Raw genomic sequence first — 25,722 nt, forward strand, 5'->3', positions numbered from 1 at the left:
TACAATGACGTGGAGATGCCGGTATTGGACTGGGGCAGACAAAGTTAAAAATCACACAACGTCAGGTTATAGTCCAGCAGGTTTATTTGGAAGTACAAGCTTCCAAAGCACTGCTCCTTCATCAGGTTCCTTCGAAAGCTTATACTTTCAAATACACGTGTTGGATACGACTGGCTCAGAGGTAGAAGACAGATGGTGGTGGTGGAGGGTCGTTTTTCAGACTGGAGGCCTGTGACCAGCGCAGTGCCACAAGGATCGATGCTGGGTCCACTAATTTTCGTCATTTACATAAATGATTTGGATGCGAGCGTAAGAGGTACAGTTCGTAAGTTTGCAGGTGACACCAAAATTGGAGGTGTAGTGGACAGTGAAGAGGGTTACCTCAGATTACAACAGGATCTGGACCAGATGGGTCAACGGGCTGAGAAGGGGCAGATGGAGTTTAATTCAGATAAATGTGAGGTGCTGCATTTTGGGAAAGCAAATCTTAGCAGGACTTATACACTTAATGGTAAGGTCCTAGGGAGTGTTGCTGAGCAAAGAGACCTTGGAGTGCAGGTTCATAGCTCCTTGAAAGTGGAGTCCGCAGGTAGATAGGATAGTGAAGAAGGTGTTTGGTATGCCTTCCTTTATTGGTCAGAATATAGAGTACAGGAGTTGGGAGGTCATATTGTGGCTGTTCAGGACATTGATCAGGCCACTGTTGGAAGACTGTGTGCAGTTCTGGTCTCCTTCCTATTGGAAAGATGTTGTAAAACCTGAAAGGGTTCAGAAAAGATTTACAAGGAAGTTGCCAGGGTTGGAGGATTTGAGCTGTAGAGACAGGTTGAATAGGCTGGAGCTGTTTTCCCTGGAGTGTCAGAGGCTCAGGCATGACTTTATAGAGGTTTATAAAATCATGAGGGGCATGAATAGGATAAATAGGCAAAGGTTTTTTCCCTGGGGTGGGGAAGTCCAGAACTAAAGGGCATAGGTTTAGGGTGAGAGGGAAAAAATATAAAAAAGACCTAAGGGGCAACTTTTTCTTGCAGAGGGTAGTGTGTGAATGGAATGAGCTGCCAGAGGAAGTGGTGGAGGCTAGTATAATTGCAACATTTAAAAGGCATTTGGATGGGTATGTGAATTGGAAGGGTTTGGAGGGACATGGGCCGTGCGCTGGCAGGTGAGACAAGATTGGGTTGGGATATCTGGTTGGCATGGGCGGGTTGGACCGAAGTGCTGTACATCTCTATGACTCCAATGGTAATTATCAAAAAACAATAAAATAAATCTTATGATATGCCAGGGCTTCTGCATTTCCTGGACCAGACATTTATTAAAACACCAGCTATGGTCTTCTGGAATTACTCAGGACAACATTTTTTTCTGTGTTCTCTTTTATGTTAACCCCCTTCCTCAATTCATCTGTCTCCCATTGCAGCCAGTTTTAATCGGAAGATGTTCATCACATTGTGTCACCTGCTTTCCACTTCTATGACTAAAGGAAACACAATTCTCTATTACAGAACCTGACAAAGATTGCCCTGCAAAAACATTAACAATGGAATCTGAAATGGGAAGCAGTTTGGATATGCAAAGTAAGTCACCCATGTCAAATTACCATGGAGATCTGTCGCAGACAGTACTGGGCCAAAACTTGAGACCTCAGACACCAACGAGTCTTTTTGGGAAAGAGATTCCACCTTGGAACCAAAGAGGTAAATTACCACGGAGCTCCAGTCCCCAGAACAGCAGAGATGAGATTCCTAACAACCAGTATAACAGACCTCAAACATCATTAACTCAAGGAAGTCGTCCCGCAACACCTAACAGTCAATTGTATCAAACAACACGTTCCAGCAATCCTGGCAATAAAGAAGTCTTCAATAATCCAAATAGAATGGCATTGCCTATCAGTCATACTGGAAGAAGACTTAGTTCTCCAGTTAACCAGGCTGGCAAAACTGCTGAGAATTCTTTGCAAAGGAGCCACTTGTCTGAGGTAAGAATATTTAGATCATTTTGATCTCTGGTAGCAAATTATTTAAAAATGTGCAAAAACATATTTGAAATTAGATTAGATTACTTACAATGTGGAAACAGGCCCTTCGGCCCAACAAGTCCACACCGACCCGCAACCCACTCATACCCCTACATTTACCCCTTACCTAACACTACGGGCAATTTAGCATGGCCAATTCACCTGACCCGCACATCTTTGGACTGTGGGAGGAAACCAGAGGAAACCCACGCAGACATGGGGAGGACGTGCAAACTCCACACAGTCTGAGTCGGGAATTGAACCCGGCTCTCAGGCGCTGTGAGGCAGCAGTGCTAACCACTGTGCCACCGTGCCGCCCACAAATCTAAAACTTCTACCACACAAACTAACTTCTGAGAAAGCTGTCAGCCAATAGTTGAAGGTTCAGGAAAATCGGAGAAATCATATCGTTTTGATGTGAGCATTGGAAAAGAAATTTAGCTAAATTGATATTCATGAAGAATATTGTCTTCCAGCAAGAATATCTTGTAAAGCCATTGTAGGAAGGGCAACTAGGGATGTGTAAAAGATGCTGGCCTAGCCAGTGATGCTCAGATCTCCTGAATGAATAAAATATTTTCAAAGTAAGTGAGTGATTCGAGTAAATGCAATCTGAATATTTAATCAAATATGGGAAATATCGGTGTAAATTATGGAAGTCAAAGAGTTGGTATGTTTGTTGGCTTTCCCTTTAATCTTCACTCAGTTCCTTTCCTTCTTGATGTCATTATACCCGATCACAAATAAAATTCTCACATCGTCACCACAGTGGGAGGGATCTCATAACTACACCCTTTCTATCTGTTGCCAAGTGACAAATTTAAGTGAGAAATTAATACCCATTTGTGGGGTGAGGGCATCGCTGATTAGGCCAGCATTTATTGCCCAGAGGGCAGTTAAGAATTAACCACATTTCTGTGGGTCTGGAGTCACATGGAGGCCAGACCAAATAAGGATGGCAGTATCCTTCCCCAAAGGGACATTAGTGAGCCAGATGGGTCATCATTAGACTCCCATTTCCAGATATTTATTCCCCTATCTGCTGTGGGCAGGATTTGAACCTGGGTCCCTGGAACGATGCTTGTATCTCTGCAATAATAGATTGGCCATCTAGGCCATCAACTCCCCTTAAATAGAATGGCTTGTAGTCTGTTGCTTATATTCTTTATTGCAGGCTACACTCATTTGAGAACAGCACTGTATTTCAAAATTTATTTTATTCATTCATGGGATGTCAATGTCACTGACTGGGCCAGTATTTATTGACCGTTCCAAACATCTCTTGAGGAGGTAGCATTGAGCTGCCTCCTGGAGTCACTGCAGTACTGTGTTCTGTTGGGAAATGCTATTGGGAAGAAGTTCCAATATTTTGAACCAGGAACGCTGAAGGAATGGTGATATATTTCCAAGTCAGGATGGTGAATGAATTGGAGAGAAACTTGCAAATGTTGGTGTTCCCATGTAACTGCAACCCTTGTCCTATTGGATGGCAGAGGGGTATTTGGAAGATGCTGTCTGAGGATCTTTGGTGAATTTCTGTAGTGCATCTTGTAGATAGTACACACTGCTGCTACTGAGCGTCGGTGGTGGAGGGATTGAATGCTTGTGGGTATGATGCCAGTCAAACGGGCTGCCTTGTCTTAGATGGTGCCAAGCTTCTTGAGTTTTGTTGAGCTATACTCATCTAGGCAAGTCAGGAGTATCCATCACATTCCTGACTTCTACTTTGTAGATGATTAACAGGGTTTGGGGAGTCAGGAAGTGAGTTACTCGCCACCGTATTCCTAGCTTCTGACCTGCTCTTGTAGCTACTGTGTTTATGTGGTGAATCCAGTGTGTTTTTGATCAATGGGGCAATGGTTAGAGGGTCTCTTATTGAAGATGGTCATTGCCTGGAATTTGCATGACATGAATGTTACTTGTCAGCTCAAGCCTGGCTATTGTCCCGATCTTGTCACATTTGAACATGGGCATCACTCTGTTTTTATGGTCAAAGCAGGCTCAAACTTTGATGGAAGTTAGTATTAGCAGCAGGTTAGATGCTTAACAGAGTAATCTAAGTGCTCAGAGATGTATGATTAAACGTTTCCAAAGACCAGAAAAATGTTCATGCGCTAGGCCAATTAAGGAGGTAAGTTCAACTTACCAATTAGTTTCTAAGGTTTCTAGGTTTTGTAAGATCTAGAATCCATGGTCCACCTTAGGACAGAGATGAAGCTATTAGCATCCGTGCAATCATAATGTGGATGGGTGAATGGCTCACCCTTTGTTATTCAGCTATGCTCTTATTTTCTTGTTGTTTTGCTGTGTTCATACAAACTTCGGTGTGAAAATCCATTTAACTTTGTCCATTAGAAGTTAATAGAACTATAACCAACTTATGAGTCATGTAATTTTAGTTCAGCAAAGTCCCGTTAGTTTTAAAATTAGACAAGAAAGTATATTTTTTGAAACTGATTTTTCAACGTGTTCACGTCATATCAAGAGATCATGTTTGAATCCATCCAATCAAATGTTTTCGCCTTTTGCTGTCCTGAGCACTTCTTAGGAGGAGAAAGTGAGGACTGCAGATGCTGGAGATCAGAGCTGAAAATGTGTTGCTGGAAAAGCGCAGCAGGTCAGGCAGCATCCAAGGAACAGGAGAATCGACATTTCGGGCATAAGCGTCGACTCTCCTGTTCCTTGGATGCTGCCTGACCTGCTGCGCTTTTCCAGCAACACATTTTCATCTCTGAGCACTTTTTACCAAAGTCACAGAATTTGTACAGTGTAACATAATGAGTGATTCCTCTCTTTCTTTCTCAACCTGTCTGCAGCCTTTAAAATGCTTGATCACTCCATCCTGTCACATTATTGATCAGCTCCCTGCTTTCCTTCTCATCTTGTTAATTGTAACCAAGGAATGACATTGATTCCTCTACCGAGTACTGCACCGTTTCCGCTGATTTCCCCCAAGACACTAGCCTTGGCCATCTGTGCGTTGTCCCTCGGCAAGCATAATGTAAAACACATTGCCAGGTGCTACATAAATGCAAAGTATTGTTGTAAGAGATTTTAGAAGCAGGAAAGGATAATGCCAGGGAAAGTTTTGGAAAAACAGGAATAAAAATCTTCAAACTGAGGTCCAACGAGCATAGAGGTAATGGGCCAATAGTACAAGTTAGATGAAAGGGCAACAGATTTTTAGATGAACTCAAAAGAGTTTGTCAGGTGTGGCAACCTGCCAGAAGACCATGGAGGTAACAAGATAACACAAGTGTGGATCAGATTTTCAGCAGTAGATGAGCTGAGCTGTCATTAGGTGCGTGGGTCAACTTTTGTTATAGGGTAAAAAATGAGGTCTGCAGATGCTGGAGATCACAGCTGAAAATGTGTTGCTGATTAAAGCACAGCAGGTTAGGCAGCATCCAAGGAACAGGAAATTCGACGTTTCGGGCATAAGCCCTTCATCAGGAATGAGGAGAGTTTGCCAAGCAGGCTAAGATAAAAGGTAGGGAGGAGGGACTTGGGGGAGGGGCGATGGAGATGTGATAGGTGGAAGGAGGTCAAGGTGAGGGTGATAGGCCGGAGTGGGGTGGGGGCGGAGAGGTCAGGAAGAAGATTGCAGGTTAGGAGGGCGGTGCTGAGTTGAGGGAACCGACTGAGACAAGGTGGGGGGAGGGGAAATGAGGAAACTGGAAAAATTTCCTCATTTCCCCTCCCCCCACCTTGTCTCAGTCAGTTCCCTCAACTCAGCACCGCCCTCCTAACCTGCAATCCTCTTCCTGACCTCTCCGCCCCCACCCCACTCTGGCCTATCACCCTCACCTTGACCTCCTTCCACCTATCACATCTCCATCGCCCCTCCCCCAAGTCCCTCCTCCCTACCTTTTATCTTAGCCTGCTTGGCACACTCTCCTCATTCCTGATGAAGGGCTTATGCCCGAAACGTCGAATTTCCTATTCCTTGGATGCTGCCTAACCTGCTGTGCTTTAACCAGCAACACATTTTCAACTTTTGTTATAGCCAAAGTTAAAAATCATACAACACCAGATTATAGTCCAACAGGTTTATTTGGAATCACTAGCTTTCGGAGCGCTGCTCCTTTGTCAGGTACCTGCATGATGAAGGAGGTGCGCTCTGAAAGCAAGTACTTCCAAATAAACCTGTTGGACTATAATCTGATGTTGTGAGGTTTTTAAATTCGTTCACCCCAGTCCAACACTGTTATAGCCATAGATGGAGCTGACTGTGTTATGGAGATTTCGGGGTTAGGAATTTAGTTAGAGTTCAAGGGGACATGTTGCTCCTAATCTGAATTGTCTGTTATTTTCCAACATTTCCTGTTTAGCAACCCTGGTATTCTAAAAAATTAAATTGGGTAAATATTTCTGAATCTTCTGTTAGCCTTTTAACTAATCTTTTTGAATGCAATCACCACAGTTCCTCCTTTCCAATCTTCTATGATATGACTCCCTTGCAATAATTATTAATGCCTCACAAAAAACTCTCCCAGTCTCTCAGAGCACTTTTAAGTTCTGAAAATGTGTTGCTGGAAAAGCGCAGCAGGTCAGGCAGCATCCAAGGAGCAGGAAAATCTACGTTTCAGGCATGAGCCCTTCTTCAGGCTTCCTGAAGAAGGACTCATGCCCGAAACGTCAATTCTCCTGTTCCTTGGATGTTGCCTGACCTGCTGCGCTTTTCCAGCAACACATTTTCAGCTCTGATCTCCAGCATCTGCAGTCCTCACTTTCTCCTAGACACTTTTAAGTTCACCTACTCCTGGATGTTTACTTATTTTGAACCTTTTTCCAATTAAATATTGCTTCCATACCTGTAGTTTGTTGCGAAAAATTCTATCGCATTCCTAGGCCAAACACAGGAATAGGTTATTGATTTGACAGTCTGGATTAGAGTGGTGCTGGAAAAGCACAGCAGGTCAGGCAGCATCCGAGGAGCAGGAAAATCGACGTTTCAGGCAAAAGCCCTTCATCAGGAAACAGGGTACCTTTGTCCCATCTTTAACTTACAAATTCCTTTCCCTGTCTCTATTTTATTGGAACTTCTCCATTTACAAATCTGCATTTCTAGCATATAAAATGCTGCCATTATTTTTCTCCATCCTCAGTGTGTTGAAATGATGAATCAATGCCTCCTATTCTAAATCTACTGTTAAAACAATGCAACAAAAACAGGTAACGGAAATGGAGAGGATTCATAATGTAGGGCAGCACAGGCTCTTTGACCCACCATGTCTGTGCTGACCATGATACCATTTTACAGAATCCCTACACTGGGGAAACACTCCCATTGGCCCAACAAGTCCACACCAACCCTCTGAAGAGTAACCCACCCAGACCCATTGCCCTTCATTTACCCCTGACTAATGCACTGAACCAACACATCCCTGAACACTATGGGCACTTTACTGCAGCAAATTCACCTAACTTGCACATCTTTGTGACTGTGGGAGGAAATCAGAGCACCCGGAGGAAACCTACGCAGACAGGAGGAGAACGTGCAAACTCTACACGGTGACCTGAGGCTGGAATTGAACCCAGGTCCCTGGCGCTGTGAGGCAGCAGTGCTACCCACTGAGCTACCTGCCTGCACATGGCCCATATCCCCCATTCCCCTCCTGTTCTTCTTTCCATCTAAATGCCTCTTAAGTATTGCTATTGTATCTGCTTCTACCACCTCCCCTGGCAGTGTGTTCCAGGCACCTACAATGCTGTGTAAGGCACTTGCCTCACACACCTCCTTTAAATGCTCCCCCCCCACCTTAAATCTATGCTCCCCCTCAGTATTTGGCATTTCCACCTTGGGAAACAGACTCTGACTATCCAGCTCATCCATGCCCCTTATCATGAACTATTAACTCAGCTGTCTCTCTACAGAAGCTGAAAGGACTGTTGAGTTTCTCCAGCAATTTCTGCTTTTGTTTCAGATTTCCAGCATCCACAGTTCTTTGGTTTATGTCGGAACCTCTTACTGTTCCTAGCTTGCCCTTTCTCATTCACCCCACATTCTCCTATGAAACGCCTACATTGTACCATCACTCGTCCACCTTACTTGTCCACCATTCTACCACCTTACTTTCTTGCCCTGTTGCCTTCTACCTTAGTCTTCAAAAAGGAAACTGAGTCTGTAAGTATGGCTGAACATTATACGTCGAGCCTAGGTTACTCGCAGAAGACCGCTCACTGTGGAAACCCGATCTCATGTTTAAGAAAGATCAAAAGATCGCGGTGGTCGATGTCACAATATGGTGCAAAAACGACAGCAAAGTGCTGGAAATGGCATGGTGTGATACAAGTGAGAAATACAACCAACTTAACGCTGAGATAATGGAATTGACGGGAGGATCTGAACCCAAGTACTTTGGCCTCGGAATGGACACTTGAGACAAGTGGTCAGGCTTGAATAACGCATCCATCAAAGTCTTACCTGCACAGCCACCAATATCATTTATTGTATCTGTTGCTCCCGATGCGCTATCCTCTACATTGGGGACACTGGACGCCTCCTAGCAGAGTGCTTTAGGGAACATCTCCGGAATACCCACAACAATCAACCACACCGCCCCGTGGCAAAACATTTCAACTCCCCGATGAGAGCAAATTACTGCAGATGCTGGAATCTGAAACCAAAAGAGAAAATGCTGGAAAATCTCAGCAGGTCTGCCAGCATCTGTCAGGAGAGAAAAGAGCTGCTGTTTTGAGTCTAACTGACCCTTTGTCAAGCCCTTTTCAGCTCCCCATCCCACTCAGCCAATAACATGCAGGTCCTGGGCCTCCTCCACCGTCGCTCCCTCACCACCCGACACCTGGAGGAAGAACGTCTCATCTTCCGCCTTGGAACACTTCAACCCTATGACATTAATGTGGATTTCACCAGTTTCCTCATTTCCCACCTCACCCCAGCTCCAGCCTTCCAGCTCAGCACTGTCCTCATGACCTGTCCTACCTGCCTATATTTCTTCACATCTATCCACTCCACCCTCCTCTCTCACCTATCACCTTCATCCCCACCTCCATTCACCCATTGTACTCTTAGCTACCTTCCCCCACCCTCCTCCCTGACCTATCTATCACCTCCATTCCCACCCCCATTCACCTATTGTACTCTTTGCTATCTTCGCCCACCCTCCTCTCTGACCTATCACCTTTACCTATGCTACTTTCTCTCCACCCCCACCCTCCTCTCATTTATCTCTCCACCCTTCAGGCACTCTGCCTCTATTCCTGATGAAGGGCTTTTGCCGGAAACATCGATTTTCCTGCTCCTCGGATGCTGCCTGACCTGCTGTGCTTTTCCAGCACCACTCTAATCTAGACTCTGGTTTCCAGTATCTGCAGTCCTTGATTTTACCGGGCTTGATTAACAGCCTCATGAAATTCCTCGGCATTGAATGATTCCAAACTTTTGCTGAAAGGACATCCAGACTCACCTTATCACTGACACGCGAAGTATTACAGCTTGTCAGTGATAAGTAAGCAAACTACCGTAAACCGGCTCTGACCAGAGACAAGGACCAGCCAACCCCCACCAAAATAATTAGCTAAAAGTTATGAAAAATGGGGGAGTTGGTCCATCAAAACCATGATCACCAGAATGATATATGACCCCTAATCTGAGCCTCATATATCACCAGTACTAGCTTGGACCTGGGCCCGTGGTAATGCTAGAGAGTATACAACATCAAAGGGTGACGTAAAGACTCGAAAAAGGCACTCATGACACGGTGGCTCAGTGGTTAACACTGTTTTCCCCCAGCGCCTGGGAGCTGGGTTCAATTCCAGCCTTGGGCGACTGTCTGTGTGGAGTTTGCACATTCTCCCCATGTCTGCGTGGGTTTCCTCCAGGTGTTCCGGTTTCCTCCCACAATCTAAAAGATGTGCAGGTCCAGGTGAATTGGTCACGTTAAATTGAGCACAGCGTTAGGTGCATTAGTCAGAGATAAATGTCGCGAAATGAGTCTGGGTGGGTTACTTATCGGAAGATCGGTGTGGACGTGTTGGGCCGAGGGGCCTGTTCCACGCTGTCAGGAATCTAATAATAAAAAAATGAGGTGAACGCTCTTCGAACATAATCCCCTGAAAATAGTGGCACATTGGACCAGACTGGACTGGCTCAGTGGGTTAGTACTGCTGCCTCACTGGAATTTCCTGTTGAGTTGATTTCTTTAATAAAAACGATTCAGTTTTGTTGAAGTCAAGAATTCTATTTGTGAAGCATAAAAATACCAACAGTTTTCACAAAACCTTTACAGAAGGCATAGGAAATAAATCTGTTTCTGTGCAGGACTTCCATTAACAATACAATGACACACAAAAAAACTAACAAATATGCCAGTCCAATGGTCAATAAAATTATTCTCATAGTTGGTAATTTACCACAACTTGAATTCAATGAGAAAATGTGTGTAAATCCAGGGCGTAAGAATCAACTTTTAATTTAAATCAGACAGATAAATAATTGTAGCAATACATACAGAAGACGGTTCACATTATATTTGTGAAAGAAACAATGTATTAAGTATAAAACTGAATGCAATCACAACCCATTGAGGAAAATAATTGATTCTGATGCAGTCAGTAATTGGAGCGTTCATTTTTGCAAATGTAAGATTGCATGTACTGATTCACTCGAAACTCATGCATTATTAAGGCTGATTACTTGATTTGTATTTTAGCTGTGGGCAGTTCTTCATTTCGTTTTAATTTTAAAGAGTTCAGTTAATCTTGGCAACAGGTTCCTTGGTGTTATTAACTCCAGCAGAGAACTGCAGCAAACATTCACAGGCAAACTTCCCATTCATTATTTAATGTGAGATAGGACTTTGTGATTTTATTTCAAGTAGAAACATGTGTGTTAATTTGTATGGAGGGAAAAGAAATTCAGATTTGAAACCCCGAAGTAAAGTCTGAGCCACGTCAGTGTCTGTTTTCAATTCGACTTGGAAACTTTTTGGTGCTTTAACCCATAGAGGACTATGTGAAAGACTTAACACCTTCACCAATAAAGTAATAGATTCAAGCAATCAATTAGGTTTCATAATACAAGAGAAGCCAGCTGGTCAGAATACAAACAAAAAGCTATACAGGCAGGCCCCTGTTCCAGTCTGGAGTCTGTTTGCAAACTGAATAGTACACAAGTTGGAACACAGCAGATCAGGCAGCATCTGAAGAGCAGGAAAATTGATGTTTCGGGCAATAGCCTTTCATCAGGAATAGAGGCAGGGAGCCCCCAGGGTGGAGAGATAAATGAGAGGAGGGTGGGGCTGGGGAGGAGGTAGCAAAGAGTATAATGGGTGAATGGAGGTGGGGATGGAGGTGGTAGGTCAAAGAGGAGGGTGTGGGAATGTAGCAAAGAGTACAATAAGTGAATGGGGGGTGGGGATGGAGGTGATAGGTCAGAGAGGAGGGTGGAGTTGTTAGGTGGGAAGGGAGAATATCAATTTTCCTGCTTTTTGGATGCTGCCTGACCTGCTGTGTTTTTCCAGCACCACTGACCTAAATTCTGGTTTCCAGCATCTGCAAGACTCACTTTAGCCTAGTTCATAAATCAGAGACCACCTGTACACTGCAAAACTGGAGAGGATCCAAAAATGGGCACAGAATGGGAATTAACTATGACCAATGCAGGCAGATCGTGCCCTGGTTATTGATCACATGACAGTGATGTACAGTGGAAACTCGATTATCCGAATGAGATGGGCGGGCCCTATTTCATTCAGATAATTGATTATTCGGAAAATCGATTAAATGCCTTTCCTCTGGGGCTTGGAGTTTTAAAGAATGCTCCCTATTTAGGAGACTGCAGCAGCACACAGCACGCGAGACCCCACCGCCAACACCGCCCCCCTTCTCGCTCCCCCCTGTCCCCCCAGCACAAAGCACGCAAGCCCCTGCCCCCACCACCCTGAGTCCACCCCGGCCCCTCTCTGGGCCATCTGGACTGCACACCAACGATAAGCCTGCTGCTGCTGCTGCTGCTACTGCTGCCTTTGTGAGGTAATTCTCCAAATAGTGCACAGCCACAGAGCCACAGCCACTCACACAACATTTTACTGCAAATTTTTGACAGGTTCCATGTTTGCCCTGTACAGGACAATGTTGGAGAGATTATTCCTGGGGGGGCGGGGTGTTTAGGGTACACTCCTCTGTAGAACTCGAGGGAAAGTGTGGGGAGAGAGAGACGGCGGGAGGTCAGTCATTTGGAGACGGTGCCTGTTTAATCACTGTCAACATCACTGCTGGAAATGATGTAATGTTTCTGTCAGGACCTTGACTTCTTCTTCGGATAATCCGATTTTCAGATAATTTGTATTCGGATGATCGCTCTGTATAGTGACTGGTAACCATATGACTGTGTTACCACCTGTCTTACCAAGGAAAGGTCAAATTTGTGCAGGTTTAGTCCCACTGAAAGCTAGCTAGAGCAGGTGCTAATTCGAGCTGTTGAAGAGAGAGTGAACATCAAGATCAGGAAATTTTGGTGGAAAGCTGAGAAGGAGTGCCCTAAAGTTCTCTGATACTGTGCTGAATGCTGAGTGGAGGAAGTGGGAAGGAGAGAGTTTTCTAGCGACAGAGGGGCAGAAGTCCTATTGACTGTCTGCCAAGGCAGTGGGAGCAGATAGCAGTGACCATCATTGTCAGGAGTCTAGCTCAAAGATTTAGATATTATAATGGGACCAGGAGTTCAATGGTCTCATGCAAAAGGTCAAGGTCAGTGAATTCATGTCCCTATACCAATTCACACCAACTTCTCCACCAGCCTCATATGCTGCTGAATGCCCCACACTCCCAAAACTAACCTTAAACATTCTCCACTAATTCAAACTCATATATGCCATTCGAAACATCAGCTTACCACATTGAGTACTGGTGTAAACTCACAACTTGCCCACATTGCTGGCTGTTCAACCATGACATACAGTGCATCTGCATACATGGTATAATCCTTATCAGTTAGAACCTTATTAGTATTTGATAGCTATGTATCTGGGTGCGAAAGGTGGAGGTGGGCGGCACGGTGGCACAGTGGTTAGCACTGCTGCCTCACAGCGCCAGAGACCCGGGTTCAATTCCCGACTCAGGCGACTGACTGTGTGGAGTTTGCACGTTCTCCCTGTGTCTGCGTGGGTTTCCTCCGAGTGCTCCGGTTTCCTCCCACAGTCCAAAGATGTGCGGGTCAGGTGAATTGGCCATGCTAAATTGCCCGTAGTGTTAGGTAAGGGGTAAATGTAAGGGTATGAGTGGGTTGCGCTTCGGCGGGTCGGTGTGGACTTGCTGGGCCGAAGGGCCTGTTTCCACATTGTACGTAATCTAATCTAATCTAATCTAATCTAAACATTCTGTGAGGTGTGTGAATGTTGTGAGATTTAGGGGACAGGTGTGCTCTCTTGGAATCTATAAAAAGATGAATTGGATTCTCTGAATGTTAGAGGAGCAAGTGAGGACTGCAGATGCTGGAGATCAGAGCTGAAAATGTGTTGCTGGAAAAGTGCAGCAGGTCAGGCAGCATCCAAGGAACAGGAGATATGACGTTTCAGGCATAAGCCCTTCTTGAGGAATGAGGAAAGTGTTGTGGGAGGAAACTGTAGCACCAGAGGAAATCTACACAGACACAGGGAGAATGTGCAAACTCTACACAGGCAGTAACCCGAGCCTGGAATCGAACCTTTCCTCACTTTCCTCATTCCTGAAGAAGGGCTTATGCCCGAAACGTCGAATCTCCTGTTCCTTAGATGCTGCCTGACCTGCTGCGCTTTTCCAGCAACACATTTTCAGCTTTCTTCTCTGAATGTTAGGCTTAATTCGTTATTTACATGATTTGGAGATGCCGGTGTTGGACTGGGGTGTACACAGTCAAAAATCACACAACACCAGGTTATAGTACAACTATAACACTAGTGTGCTTCCAATTAATCCTGTTGGACTATAACCTGGTGTTATGTAATTTTTAACTCCTTATTTACAGGGGGTCTGCTGCTGGATAGTTGATGGAGATGTGGTGCATTAGGGCAGTCTGAGCATTTGTTGAAGCAATGGGGATAAGGTATCCTTTGAATTTACATTCATTGACAATGATCATGTTCATGAGCTAATTGAGGGTAGCATGGTGGCTCAGTGGTTAGCACTGCTGCCTCACAGCGCCAGAGACCCAGGTTCGATTCCAGGCTCGGGTTACTGTCTGTGTAGAGTTTGCACATTCTCCCTGTGTCTGTGTGGATTTCCTCTGGTGCTACAGTTTCCTCCCACAATCCAAAGATCTGCAGATTAGGTGAACTGGCCATGCTAAATTGCCTGTTGTGTTCAAGGATGTGTAGGTTAGGTGCATTAGTCAGGGACAAGTGTAAAGTAATAGGGTAAGGGGGATGGGTCTGGGTGGGTTACTCTTCGGAGGGTCAATGTGAACTGGCTGTAGGGATTCTCTGATAAACATCTCACAGTATAGCTGCTCGGTCCCCAAGGTGTTGATCTCCATTGCCATCCACTCCTGTTCCAGAAACCACAATGAAGTCGTGGTGATGAGCCACTCGATGCAATGTTTTGCTGAGGCTGTTGCTAAGGAACATTGATTCAATAAGAACACGGATAGTTCTCCTGGAACTCGATCATTGTGTGCTTGGGCAATCCCACATTATTGAAAAAAATCACACTTTAGAAACAGCGCTTAAAGTATTGGCGATGTAGCCAACACATGTTTTGAATGTTTGTACTTTAGGAATAGTGTCCATAGTTCGTCAATCACGTTACAGCAGATTCGTGTTAACAATGCGCACACGCGCTATAGCAGAACGACCTGTACAGCCACACCTTCCACATAACTAGTGTATTTCACCTTTAAACAACCTTTAAACTGAGTACCTGAGATCATTCATTTTAATACTAATATCATCACTCTACATGTAATATATTACAGGAAACGTTTCCAATGATATCGCTGCCAAGGCCTGTCAATTTCTAATCTTGGCTTTCAAGCTTAAGGTTGCAAATGTATTATTTTCAAATCCTTTTATCATCAGAATCTTAAGTGAAAGCTCATTCTTTGTACTTTATTGGAGTGATATCAGCATTAAGGTTTCAGTTGTAGTTTACTTAGATCTCTATAGTTTTGATGCGTGTGTTCATGTCACTAAGACTCTATTGTCAAAGCTGTGCTGCACACTGATACGAAAAGAGAGTAATGTCAGAGTTTGGGCAGTGAAAGTTTCATCTTTGACTCACTGATAGCATTCTTGTCTCTGACTTCACAGACCATGAGTTCAAGGGATCAGGGGTTCAAGTTATAAAGTTATGGAGATGTACAGCACAGAAACACATTCTTCAGTCCAACTTGTCCATGCCGACCAGATATCCCAAATTAATCTAGTCTTGTTTACCAGCACCCGGCCCATATCCCTCCAAACCCTTCCTATTCATATACCCATCCAGATGCCTTTCAAATGTTCCAATTATACCAGCCTCCACCACTTCCTCTGGCAGCTCATTCCATACATGCACCGTCCTCTGTGTGAAAAAGTTGCCCCATAGGTCTCTTTTATATCTTTCCCCTCTCACCCTAAACCTATGCCCCTCTAGTTCTGGACTCCCCCATCCCAAGGAAAATACTTTGCCTATTTACCCTATCCATGCCCATCATGATTTTACAAACCTCTATAAGATCACCCCTCATCCTCCAATGCTCCAGGGAAAACAGCCCCAGCTTATTCAGCCTCTCCCTATAGTTCAAATCCTCCAACCCTGCAACATCCTTGTAAATCTTTTCTGAACCCTTTCAAGTTTCACAACAGCTTTCTGATTGGACGGAGACCAGAATTGCACGCAATATTCCAACAGTGGCCTAACCAATGTCCTGTACAGCTGCAACATGACCTCCCAACTCTTGTACTCAATACTCTGACCAATAAAGGAAAGCATACCAAACACCTTCTTCACTATCCAATCTAGCTGCAACTCCATTTTTAATGAAATATGAACTTGCACTCCAAGGTGTCTTTGTTTAACAACACTCCCTAGGACCTTACCATTAAGTGTATAAGTCCTGCTAAGATTTGCTTTCCCAAAATGCAGCACCTCACATTTATCTAAATTAAACTCTTATCTGCCACTCCTCGGCCCATTGACCCACCTGATCAAGATCCCGTTGTAATCTGAGGTACCGTTCTTCGCTGTCCGTTACACCTCCAATTTTGATATCACATGCAAACTTACTAACTGTATCTCCTATGTTCACATCCAAATCAATATATAAATTGCGAAAAGTAGAGGACCCAGCACCGATCCTTGTGGCACTCCACTGGTCACAGGCCTCCAGTCTGAAAAACAACCCTCTACCACCACTCTCTGTCTTCTACCTTTGAGCCAGTTCTGTATCCAAATGGCCAGTACACCTGCTCACATCCCGGGGATTTATCCACCTTTATGTATTTTAAGCCATCCAGCATCTCCTCCTGTCGTATGGACATTTTTCAAGATATAGCTGTCTATTACCCCACATTCTACAAGTTCCACTCCAAAAATGTAAGCATGTAATTAAAGCCAACATTTCAGTGCAGTACCAGAGTACAGACCCAGAGTAATCAACTGCTCCTCATATGACAAGCCATTAACCCCCGGGGTCATTCTTGTAAACCTCCTCTGCACCCCCTCCATCACCAGCACATCCTTCCTTTCACACAGGGCCCAAAACTGCTCGCAATGTTCCAAATGTAGCCTTGTCACAGTCTTATGAAATCTCAGTAGTACATCTCTTTCCTCTTAAAATGAATGCTAATGTTATATTTGCCTTCCTAACTGCCAACTGAACCTGCATGTTGAGAGAATCCTGAACTAGTCCTCCTCAGTCCCTTTGAGCTCCAGATTTCTGAAGCTTTTTTCCCATTTAGAAAATAGTCTATGCCTCTAATCTTCCAACCAAAGTTTGTAACCTCACACTCCCTTACTTTGTACCCTACCTGCTACTTTTTTGCCCACTCTCCTAGCCGTTCCAAGTCTTTCTGCAATCTCCTTGCTTGTTCAACGCTACCTGTCCCTCTGCCTCCCTTTATGTCATTTGCAACCTAGCACAATGCCCCCAGTTCATTTGTCCAGACTGTTAATGGGAATATGAACAGTTGTGGCCCCAACACTGGGAACCCTGGGGAACTCCACTAGTCACCAGTTGCCATCCTGAAAAGGACCCTCTTGTCCCCCTCCTTTCCTTCTGCCCATCGGTTAATCCTCTATCTATACCATGTCAAAGACTGAGTGTTCATGATGTAAGAGATAACATATTTGCGTGGTCAGAGGATTGCAAACAGGAAGAAGAGAGTAGGATACATGGGTCATTTTCGAATTGGCAAGATGTAGCTCATGGAATGTCACAGGGAACCTCAATTATTTACAATCTTTGTCAATATCTGAGGGGAAGGAACCACATGTCTACTTACTAAATTGGCTAATGATATAAAGATAGTTTGAACAGTATGTTTTGAAGAACACATCAGGAGTTATAAAAGAGTATAGATAGATTAAGTGAGGACAATGTTTTTATATATAGAATCCCTACAGTGTGTAAACTGGCCCTTCGGCCCAATAAGTCCACACTGACCCTCCGAAGAGTAACCTACCCAGACCCATTCCCCAAACCTATTACTCTACATCCACTCTTGACTAATGCACCTAATCTATACATCCCTGAACACTATGGGCAACTTAGCATGGTCAATTCACCTAACTTGCAGATCTTTGGATTATGGAAGGAAACTGGAGCACCTAGAGGAAACACACGCAGACACGTGGAAAATGTGCAAACTCCACATAGTCACCCAAGGGGGGTTATCGCACCTGTGTCCTTGGCATTGAGAGGCAGAAGTGCTAACCACTGAGCCACCGTGCCACCTATTTGGGAAATGGAAAGATGTGAACTTGTTCACCTTGACAGGAGGAATAGATATGGAATAAGCAGGCAGGTAGGTCTAGTTTCGTTTGGGATTATGGTTGGCATGGATTGGTTGGATCAAAGGGTCTGTGCTGTGTGACTCTATGAATCCATGACTCTATGAGTTTTGAAATAGAATTTGAAATAAGATGCAAAATTACAAATTGCTCATATTTATGATAGGGAGCTTTTTCCAAAATATTATAATTCAAATACAATGTTGTCAACTAAGTTCCAGCAAGGGTATGGGATTCTTTTAGTAAAAAATGAGGTCTGCAGATGCTGGAGATCACAGCTGAGATGCTGCCTAACCTGCTGTGCTTTGACCAGCAACACATTTGCAGTATGGGATTCTTTTAGAAAAACACTTCCGGCTAATGTATCTGACATAGTTTCAGAAGATTTTGTTTCCAATTTATTCCAAAATTTGAGCACAAAATGTAGACAGGGACATCTTTAAAATGCTGAAGCATTGTCAGAGGTGAGCCTTTCAGGTGAGATGCTGAACCGAATCCCCGTCTGACCTCTGAGGCAGATTGCACAATATTATTTAAAGAAGTCTAGGAAAATGTCTGCTGGCCAACAGTTTTCTGCCAAAAGCAAAAACAGGAATTACTTGAGAAACTCAGCAGAAGTCTGTCAGCATCCATGGAGAGAGAAAGCAAAGTTAATGTTTTGAGTATTCTGAATGGTCACTGGAATTTAAACATTAATTCTGTTTTCTCTTCACAGATGTGTATTCTGTGGTTGTGTGCAAATCTCCAAATCTTAGAAGTTGTTTAAATAAATTTCCCATGGGCCCGCAGTTAGAACATAGAACATTCCAGCGCAGTCCAGGCCATTCGGCCCTCGATGTTATGCCAACCTGTGAAACCAATCTGAAGCCCATCTAAGCTACACTATTCCATTCTCGTTCATATGCCTATTCAACGAAAAGATGTTTAATTTGAAAAGATGTAATTATCATTTTGATAGTCTTTAATATTAGTTCTGTGATATATTTTAACTTTTCTTTTGGATGGACCTTTCCAACAGCTGTTGGTTACTCATCAGCCATGGACGTTACCAAGTGACACTGAGAGTGAAGGTGTGGATCGAGAGCAGAACAAGGGTGAGTATGATTGACAGAGATCTGGGACCTAAAGAACCTTTGTGTCTTCGACATTATGGCTGATGCTAGTCCCATCTTTAATAGCTTGAAGGAACACCACATGAAGAAGTGGTGTTCCACACCACATGCAGAGGGATTGCAGCGAATGTTTATCAAATTGTTTCCTGGGAAGGCAGAACTCATGCATGAGGGGAGCTTGGGATTTTTGGAGTTTAGAAGAACAAAGGGAGATCTCATAGAAATCTGCAAAATTCTAGCAGGACTAAACAGGTAAGACACAGGAAGGATGGTCCCAATGATGGGGGGCATCCCAGGATCAGGGGGTCATAGTTTAAGACTGAGAGGAGGAGAAATGTCTTCAATTAAAAAGTGGTGGAATTCATTACCACAGGGAGTGGTTGAGACCAAAACATGGTGTTTTCCAGAAAGAGGTAGGTATAGAGCTTTTAGCTGAAGGGATCAAGGGATCTGGATGATTGAGGACTTGGGTTTAGAAGGTGCTGCAGTTGCAGGTGTGAACTTTGCAGGTGTCAATCAAGGGGGCAGCTTTATCCTGGACGGTGTTGAGCTTCATGTGTTTCCTTAGAGCTACCCTTATCCAGGTAAGTGGAGGAAGTATTCCATTACAGTCTAGACTTGTGCCTTGTAGCTAAAGGACAGGCTTTGGGAAGTCAAGAGATGAGTTACTCACTGTATAGTTCTTAGCCCCTGACCTGCTCTTATCTCCACAGTACTCATGTAGCTAGTCCAGTTCAGTTTCTCCACAATGGTAACCCCCTGCAACATTTACTGAAAGTAACATCATTGAATGTTAAGGGGAGATGATTGGATTTTCTGTTGTTTGAGATGATCAGTTCCTGGTGTTTCTGTGGTGCAAATTTTAATCTTCCATTTATCAGCCCAAACCTGAATGATGTCCAATAATTGCTGCATTTGCATATAGACTGCTTCAGTACCTGAGGAGTTGCAAATGGTGTTGAGCATTGTGCAAGCCGCAGTCCCCACTTCTGACCTTATGATGGAGGGAAAGTCATTGTATAAAGCAGCTGAAGATGGTTGGGGCTGGAACACCACCCTGTCATGATTGACATCCAGTGATCAAAATGGTTTATATTTGAAGGAGGTATGACTCGAAGCAGTTGAGACCTCTCCCAACACCCCACAGCCCACACTCCCACCCTGGTTCCCAATGACTCCAGTTTTGCCATCGTTCCTTGATGCCACTCTGGGTGAAATGCTCCCTTGATGACAAATGCAGTCAGCTTCATTACCGCTCCTCGGTCCATTGTAATAAATTCAGATCCAAGAGGAGCTGGCCTAATTGAGCAGGTCATTGGTGAGGAGAGAGTGCGGTCTACAATGAGACAGTAAGGACTGCAGATACTGGAGATTAGAGCTGAACATGTGTTGCTGGAAAAGCACAGCAGGTCAGGCAGCATCCGAGGAGCAAGAGAATCGACATTTCGGGCAAAAGCACTTCATTCCTGACGAAGGGCTCCAACCCAAACGTCGATTTTCCTGCTCCCCGGATGCTGCCAAGGTTGTTGGCAATAAATGGCACATGGTAGCGCTGTCAGTGACACCTTCGGTGATGGTCGACTGTAGACTGATGGGGCAATCATTAGATGAGTTCTATTTGTCCTGCTTTTTGTGAACACAACACAGTTTGGCAATTTTCCACATTTTTGGGTGGATATAAGTGTGGTATTTAAACTGGAACAGCTTGGCTAGGGTGTCAAGATCAGAGTGGTGCTGGAAAAGCACAGCAGGTCAGGCAGCATCTGAGGATAGGGAAAATCGACATTTCGGGCAAAAGGCCTTCATCAGGAATTGGCTTAGGGTGTGTCTGGTTCTGGTGCTGAAGCCTTAGTCCAATAACTGGACACATAATTGTTGTTGTGGACTGGGCCAGACCCCCTCAAAACATTTCACGAAAGTAGCCCAGACCGTAACTTTGCTAGTTGCTTTAAGCAGGTGCGGTGTGGATATTCCAGGAGTGATATAGCTGGTCAAACCACTTAATTTCAAACAAAACAGAATTTATTTACAAGATTACTAAATGAAACAGAAATGAAAGAGAACAGAATACCAAATAACTTAACCTATCCAAAATCCCAGCAGATTATCCCGACCTAATGATGCTGTTCCAAATACTTGCAATAATCGCCATAAAAACTCCTTGGCAATAAAGGAAAAATCAAACACGCGGTCCTACAGGAGAGACATCAGAGAGAGAGAGAGAGGACCTGCATGGACCTGCTTCTGTGGGTCCAGCAGCTTTTTTCCACTTTCTGTTAAAAATCAAACCAGGGAAAAGCTGAACTGGGAGAACTGGCCACTCCCCTTTCATTGTACAAGTGTGATTTTTAAGAACTTAAAAGCCTTTCCCTGAGGCAGTATCTGTTAGTTATAATCAAACTGGCTCTAAAACTCTTTAACCTCAGACTTTTCGGAGTCTGTGTTGTTTACAACCTCGCTGAATATAAAAGCCAAGGGTGGCATAACCTTGTCAAAGGAGCAGCATTGTCACACCTGCTCAGTCTTGTTTTACTGCTTTGAGCCAATAGTGGGGCAGACCCTATGGCAGCGGTGCCCAGAGTCCAGGTGCTACAACATCTGCCTGTCCAGCACCAGGTCGATGGATGCCAGGAACATCAGTGCCATAGAGTCACATGGATTGTGGAAATTATGGCTCTACCCACGAGGGTGGAATGAATTCAGTATGTGTTCAAGTTTGGAAAATACAGAAAACCTAGCAGAGTCCAAATGATTAAGATTTCAAACAAATGTAAGGGAAATAAAATCCATTGTAGCTGGTGCTGAGGCTTCAGAAAGGAGTGAGTCAACAAGAGAAATGGTCAGCCAAAGTGCTGAGATTAGATGAATTGAGGCAGTGAATAATATTGCAGTAGTTGCAACCAATTCAATAGTAATGGGCATATATCAAAGGCATATCGGCTAACGGACATGGTGTAAGCTCACTTCCTAATACACTGAGAGTGATTTTCACTTGGCATGGAATTTGGACAGATGGGAAGTTTGCACTGTCCATCTAATGTTATCACTGGGAGACCTAATCCATTTTGAGACCAGATCACACACAGAGCGCAAGTTGAGACTTTAGCATTGGCAGTGAAGGGCCAAGTCTGGGTTATGTTGCAGGAAGGAGCAAATGGAAGGGGGCTGGGAATGGGAGCATCCGAAGCCACTAATGTGAAGCTGAGCTGGGGTTCGGGAATTAAAGAGAAAGGAGATATTTTGAAAAAGAAGCAACACCCGTGATATGCAACAGCTGTTCATGTTTCAAATTTCTAAAGCAAAATATTGTCGGTTATTTTGACACCTGCTGCAATTATTTTAAACACAGTTATCCAGGGCAAATAAACTCAGTCGTACAAGTCGTTACGGAATTGTTTGTTGAATATTTCAGGTGCCATTTGACAAATGTCACATCAGAAGAGGCAGATTAGAGTAAGTGCGCAGTTTGACCAATACGCCAGAGAATTTGTTTTAAAACTCTGCCCTAATGGGTGTGAGAATTTCAATTCGGTTAAAATAAATATGGAAACAAGCCAGCATCAGTTAAAATAAAGGATTGTTGTTTAAAAAAAAACCAGTTGGTTCACTAATGTATTAGAGGATGGAAACATCTTGCTATTTTGATCTGACTGATAGGCAGCTTCCTGTAGCTTTTAAACGGCCCTCTGAAATGGCCAGCAAATCTCTAAGTTGTATCAAACTAGACTGTCAAGAGATGGGGAGAATGTCTAAGAGACTAGAAAGCCAGCACACTGAGTTAATGTTTATATCCTACTAATGCAGTTAGGCAACATATACAATCAGTTAATTAACTAACCCTGGAACAAAATGAAGGAACCATCAGTCATGTTGACTATGATACAACTGGATTGTCATAAAATCTCATTTGCTTCTTTCTACCAGAGATTTTTAACCATTTTGGTTTTGAGGGCTCCTTCCCACAACATGTTATAAAAATTATGACATAAGTATTTTTCTATATGACCTATGGCCATACAATTTAACAAATATTTATCATTATGTTCATATCATTTGCTGAGTGTGAAAATCAGTTTGAGTGCTGTGTAATTCTGTTAAGATTTGAAGGTACCATCAATAAACACAAACTTTATGATTCACGGTCCGCACTTCATTAATAGAGGTTATTATTTCTGGAAATTCAGCTCTGCTTAAATCAGATGCACTAAGTGGAAGCAAGCTGTAGAAAAACACAATTGGATCTGCAGCAATGTTGTGACAGAAGGTGGCAGCTTAGTTTCAATATTTTCACTAAAGGGGTTGGAGTCCATAGTGTACAACAAGTGGCCCTTTGTCAGCTCTGTCAGCTTTACTCATAACCCAAGGATCAAAACACATATTGTAAATACCCCTTCCCTCATCCAAACAGTGAATAAAACATAATATCTTAACATCAATGAGTCAACACATCATCAAATACCCTCCATGGATCAGAGGCAATTAACCAGAAATGATGGCCTTCCTGCCTCCAGGTGAATTGCTAGGACAACAGTCTGCCCCATTGGATCCTGGTGCGTTCACCATCATGTACTCCTCTACAATTACCCACATTTGTGGAAACTCTTGCGTCTTCTGGTAGCTTAACACCTGCTTTCCAGGGACTATGCAGTGCTACATTGGAGTTGTACTACTTTAATAATGGCTACCACGGTATTTCATTAGAGCAAAGAAATGATTGCTTTTACCAACATATTACTGGCAGTCCTCAGATTCCAAATGGTTGCCATTCCTGATTCACTTTGCAAGTCTTGACAATTTCAAGAAAAGTTCTAGTCCAAAGCAATGTTCAGCAGAATGGCACTGACAAATATAACAGCTAGGTCAGGTTCAATGCATACTAGTTGGTGTGATCCTAATTGTAACCACTGAACTTGTGTCCATGAGTTGGTTGTTTCAAAGCTATTTTCCCAGAATTCTATGTTTAGTACAGTACTAATAATCTGTGCTTTCTGTTTATTTAAGGTTTATAACTTAAAGCAGAGACCTCCAAGATAGACTCAACACCTGATTATGCAATTGAAGACAAAGGGATAATTTTAATACCTTCGATATATTGAACTGAAACAAAAGAATTTTTATATTTTTATAATTACAATCACTGTTGATGAGGCATTACATACTAAATATGATAATAGAATATTGCTTTGCATTTATTATGACCTGTCGCAGTAAATCACTGAGATCAAGTAAAATAAAGTGTAAAATTGTGTTAGACAGGTCATGTATCTACTTTGGGGAAATTTTAATATTTAGTTATGATGGCACAATAGTTAGCACTGCTGCTTCAGAGTACCAGGGACTCTAGCCAAGGGTCTGTTTGTGTGGAGTTTGCACATGCTCCCCATTGCTGTGTGGGGTTCTTCCAGGTGCTCTGGTTTCCTTCCACAGTCCCAAGATGTGCAGGTTAAATGGATTGGCTATGCTAAATTGCCCATAATGGCCGGGATGTGCAGGCTAGGTGGATTAGCCATGGGAAATGCAGGGTTACAGGGAGTGCAAAGGGGTCTGGATGGGATGCTCTTCAGAGGGCCAGTGTGGGTTGATGGGCTGAATGGCCTCATACTGCAGGTAGCGATTCTATGAGTTTTAATACATTTTGTAACAGATATTCATTGTATGATCATGCAGCTATTTTAACATTTTGTCTAAATGATCATCAGTGTCAAACTGATATATCTTTATTCAGCATAGTGGAAGATGCTCGCTTTTGCGAGTTTACAGAAGAGGTCAAACTATCTGTAAATTAAAACTTACTGCAGCTTAAAAGTTGTTGTGATGGGATCTTGTTTGGCTCTAATCAATAATATATAATGAAAAGTGCTTGGAATTGATTAAACAATGACATGTTTGCAAAGATTCTTTTTGTAATTTACAGACAAAATAAAACTTTAGAACAAACGAAAAACTGATTTAAATACGTTGACATTTATTGTGATTTCCCTGGTTACTGAGAAGTTCATAATGGGATTGAAAGCAAATTGCTAAGATCAATGATACAAAGTTCGATCGAACGTTGTTGTATTTTTTCTTCTGGGCTTGTTTGAAAAAAATCCCAGAAACCTGCAGCTGGTAAATACTGAAAATTTGTTTTTTTTTAACTTGCTATAATGCAGCTTCAGATGATGTTGTACATTTAATACTTTTAAGACTATTGAATTAAATTTATTTTAAGAAACATTAATGCCTTGGGCTTTGTATTTAGGTAGCAATATAGATTAAATATCCCTTACACTCAATTCTATTCTGTCTTGGAAGTAAATAGGCCATTTAAAGAATAACTGCCCACACCTGATGCTCTCAACTCTTCCCTGGGATTGTGAAGATTAACGGTAATACCAGGGATATTAGCCAAACATAGGCAAATGGGGCTAGTTCAGTTTAAGAAACCTGGCCAGCATGGACGAGTTGGGCCAAATGGCCTGTTTCTGTGCTGTATCTCTCTATGAATCTAAAGCATCCCTGTGTAGAGCAGGAGGGATACCCTGGTCTTTGTGAGGGTTGGTCAAGTTGCTCCATCTATCAATATAATCATCCTGGCTTGCATCTGATTTCAAAGTGATATCCTTCCCTGTTGACACTGCAATCCCGGCAACGCATTTGTTAGTGGTTTATGGTAGCTCATGT

At 43.3% G+C, this 25,722-nt stretch overlaps 1 protein-coding gene across 7 annotated transcripts in view; it reads left to right on the plus strand.

Moving 5' to 3' along the window:
* The window catches only part of c4h8orf34 (chromosome 4 C8orf34 homolog), a 329,014-nt gene extending 304,017 nt beyond the window's left edge, over window positions 1-24,997 (plus strand). For all 7 annotated transcript variants that reach the window (XM_060824118.1, XM_060824114.1, XM_060824119.1 and 4 more), the window contains 3 exons: window positions 1,506-1,981; window positions 18,966-19,041; window positions 24,061-24,997. In XM_060824118.1, the coding sequence (XP_060680101.1) occupies window positions 1,506-1,981; window positions 18,966-19,041; window positions 24,061-24,068 (560 nt within the window). In that variant the 3' untranslated portion in view covers window positions 24,069-24,997. The remainder of the gene's footprint in view (window positions 1-1,505; window positions 1,982-18,965; window positions 19,042-24,060) is intronic.
* Window positions 24,998-25,722: the final 725 nt, after the last annotated feature.

This window comes from Hemiscyllium ocellatum, chromosome 4 (assembly GCF_020745735.1).
Source record: "Hemiscyllium ocellatum isolate sHemOce1 chromosome 4, sHemOce1.pat.X.cur, whole genome shotgun sequence".
In the NCBI taxonomy this organism is placed as follows: domain Eukaryota; kingdom Metazoa; phylum Chordata; class Chondrichthyes; order Orectolobiformes; family Hemiscylliidae; genus Hemiscyllium; species Hemiscyllium ocellatum.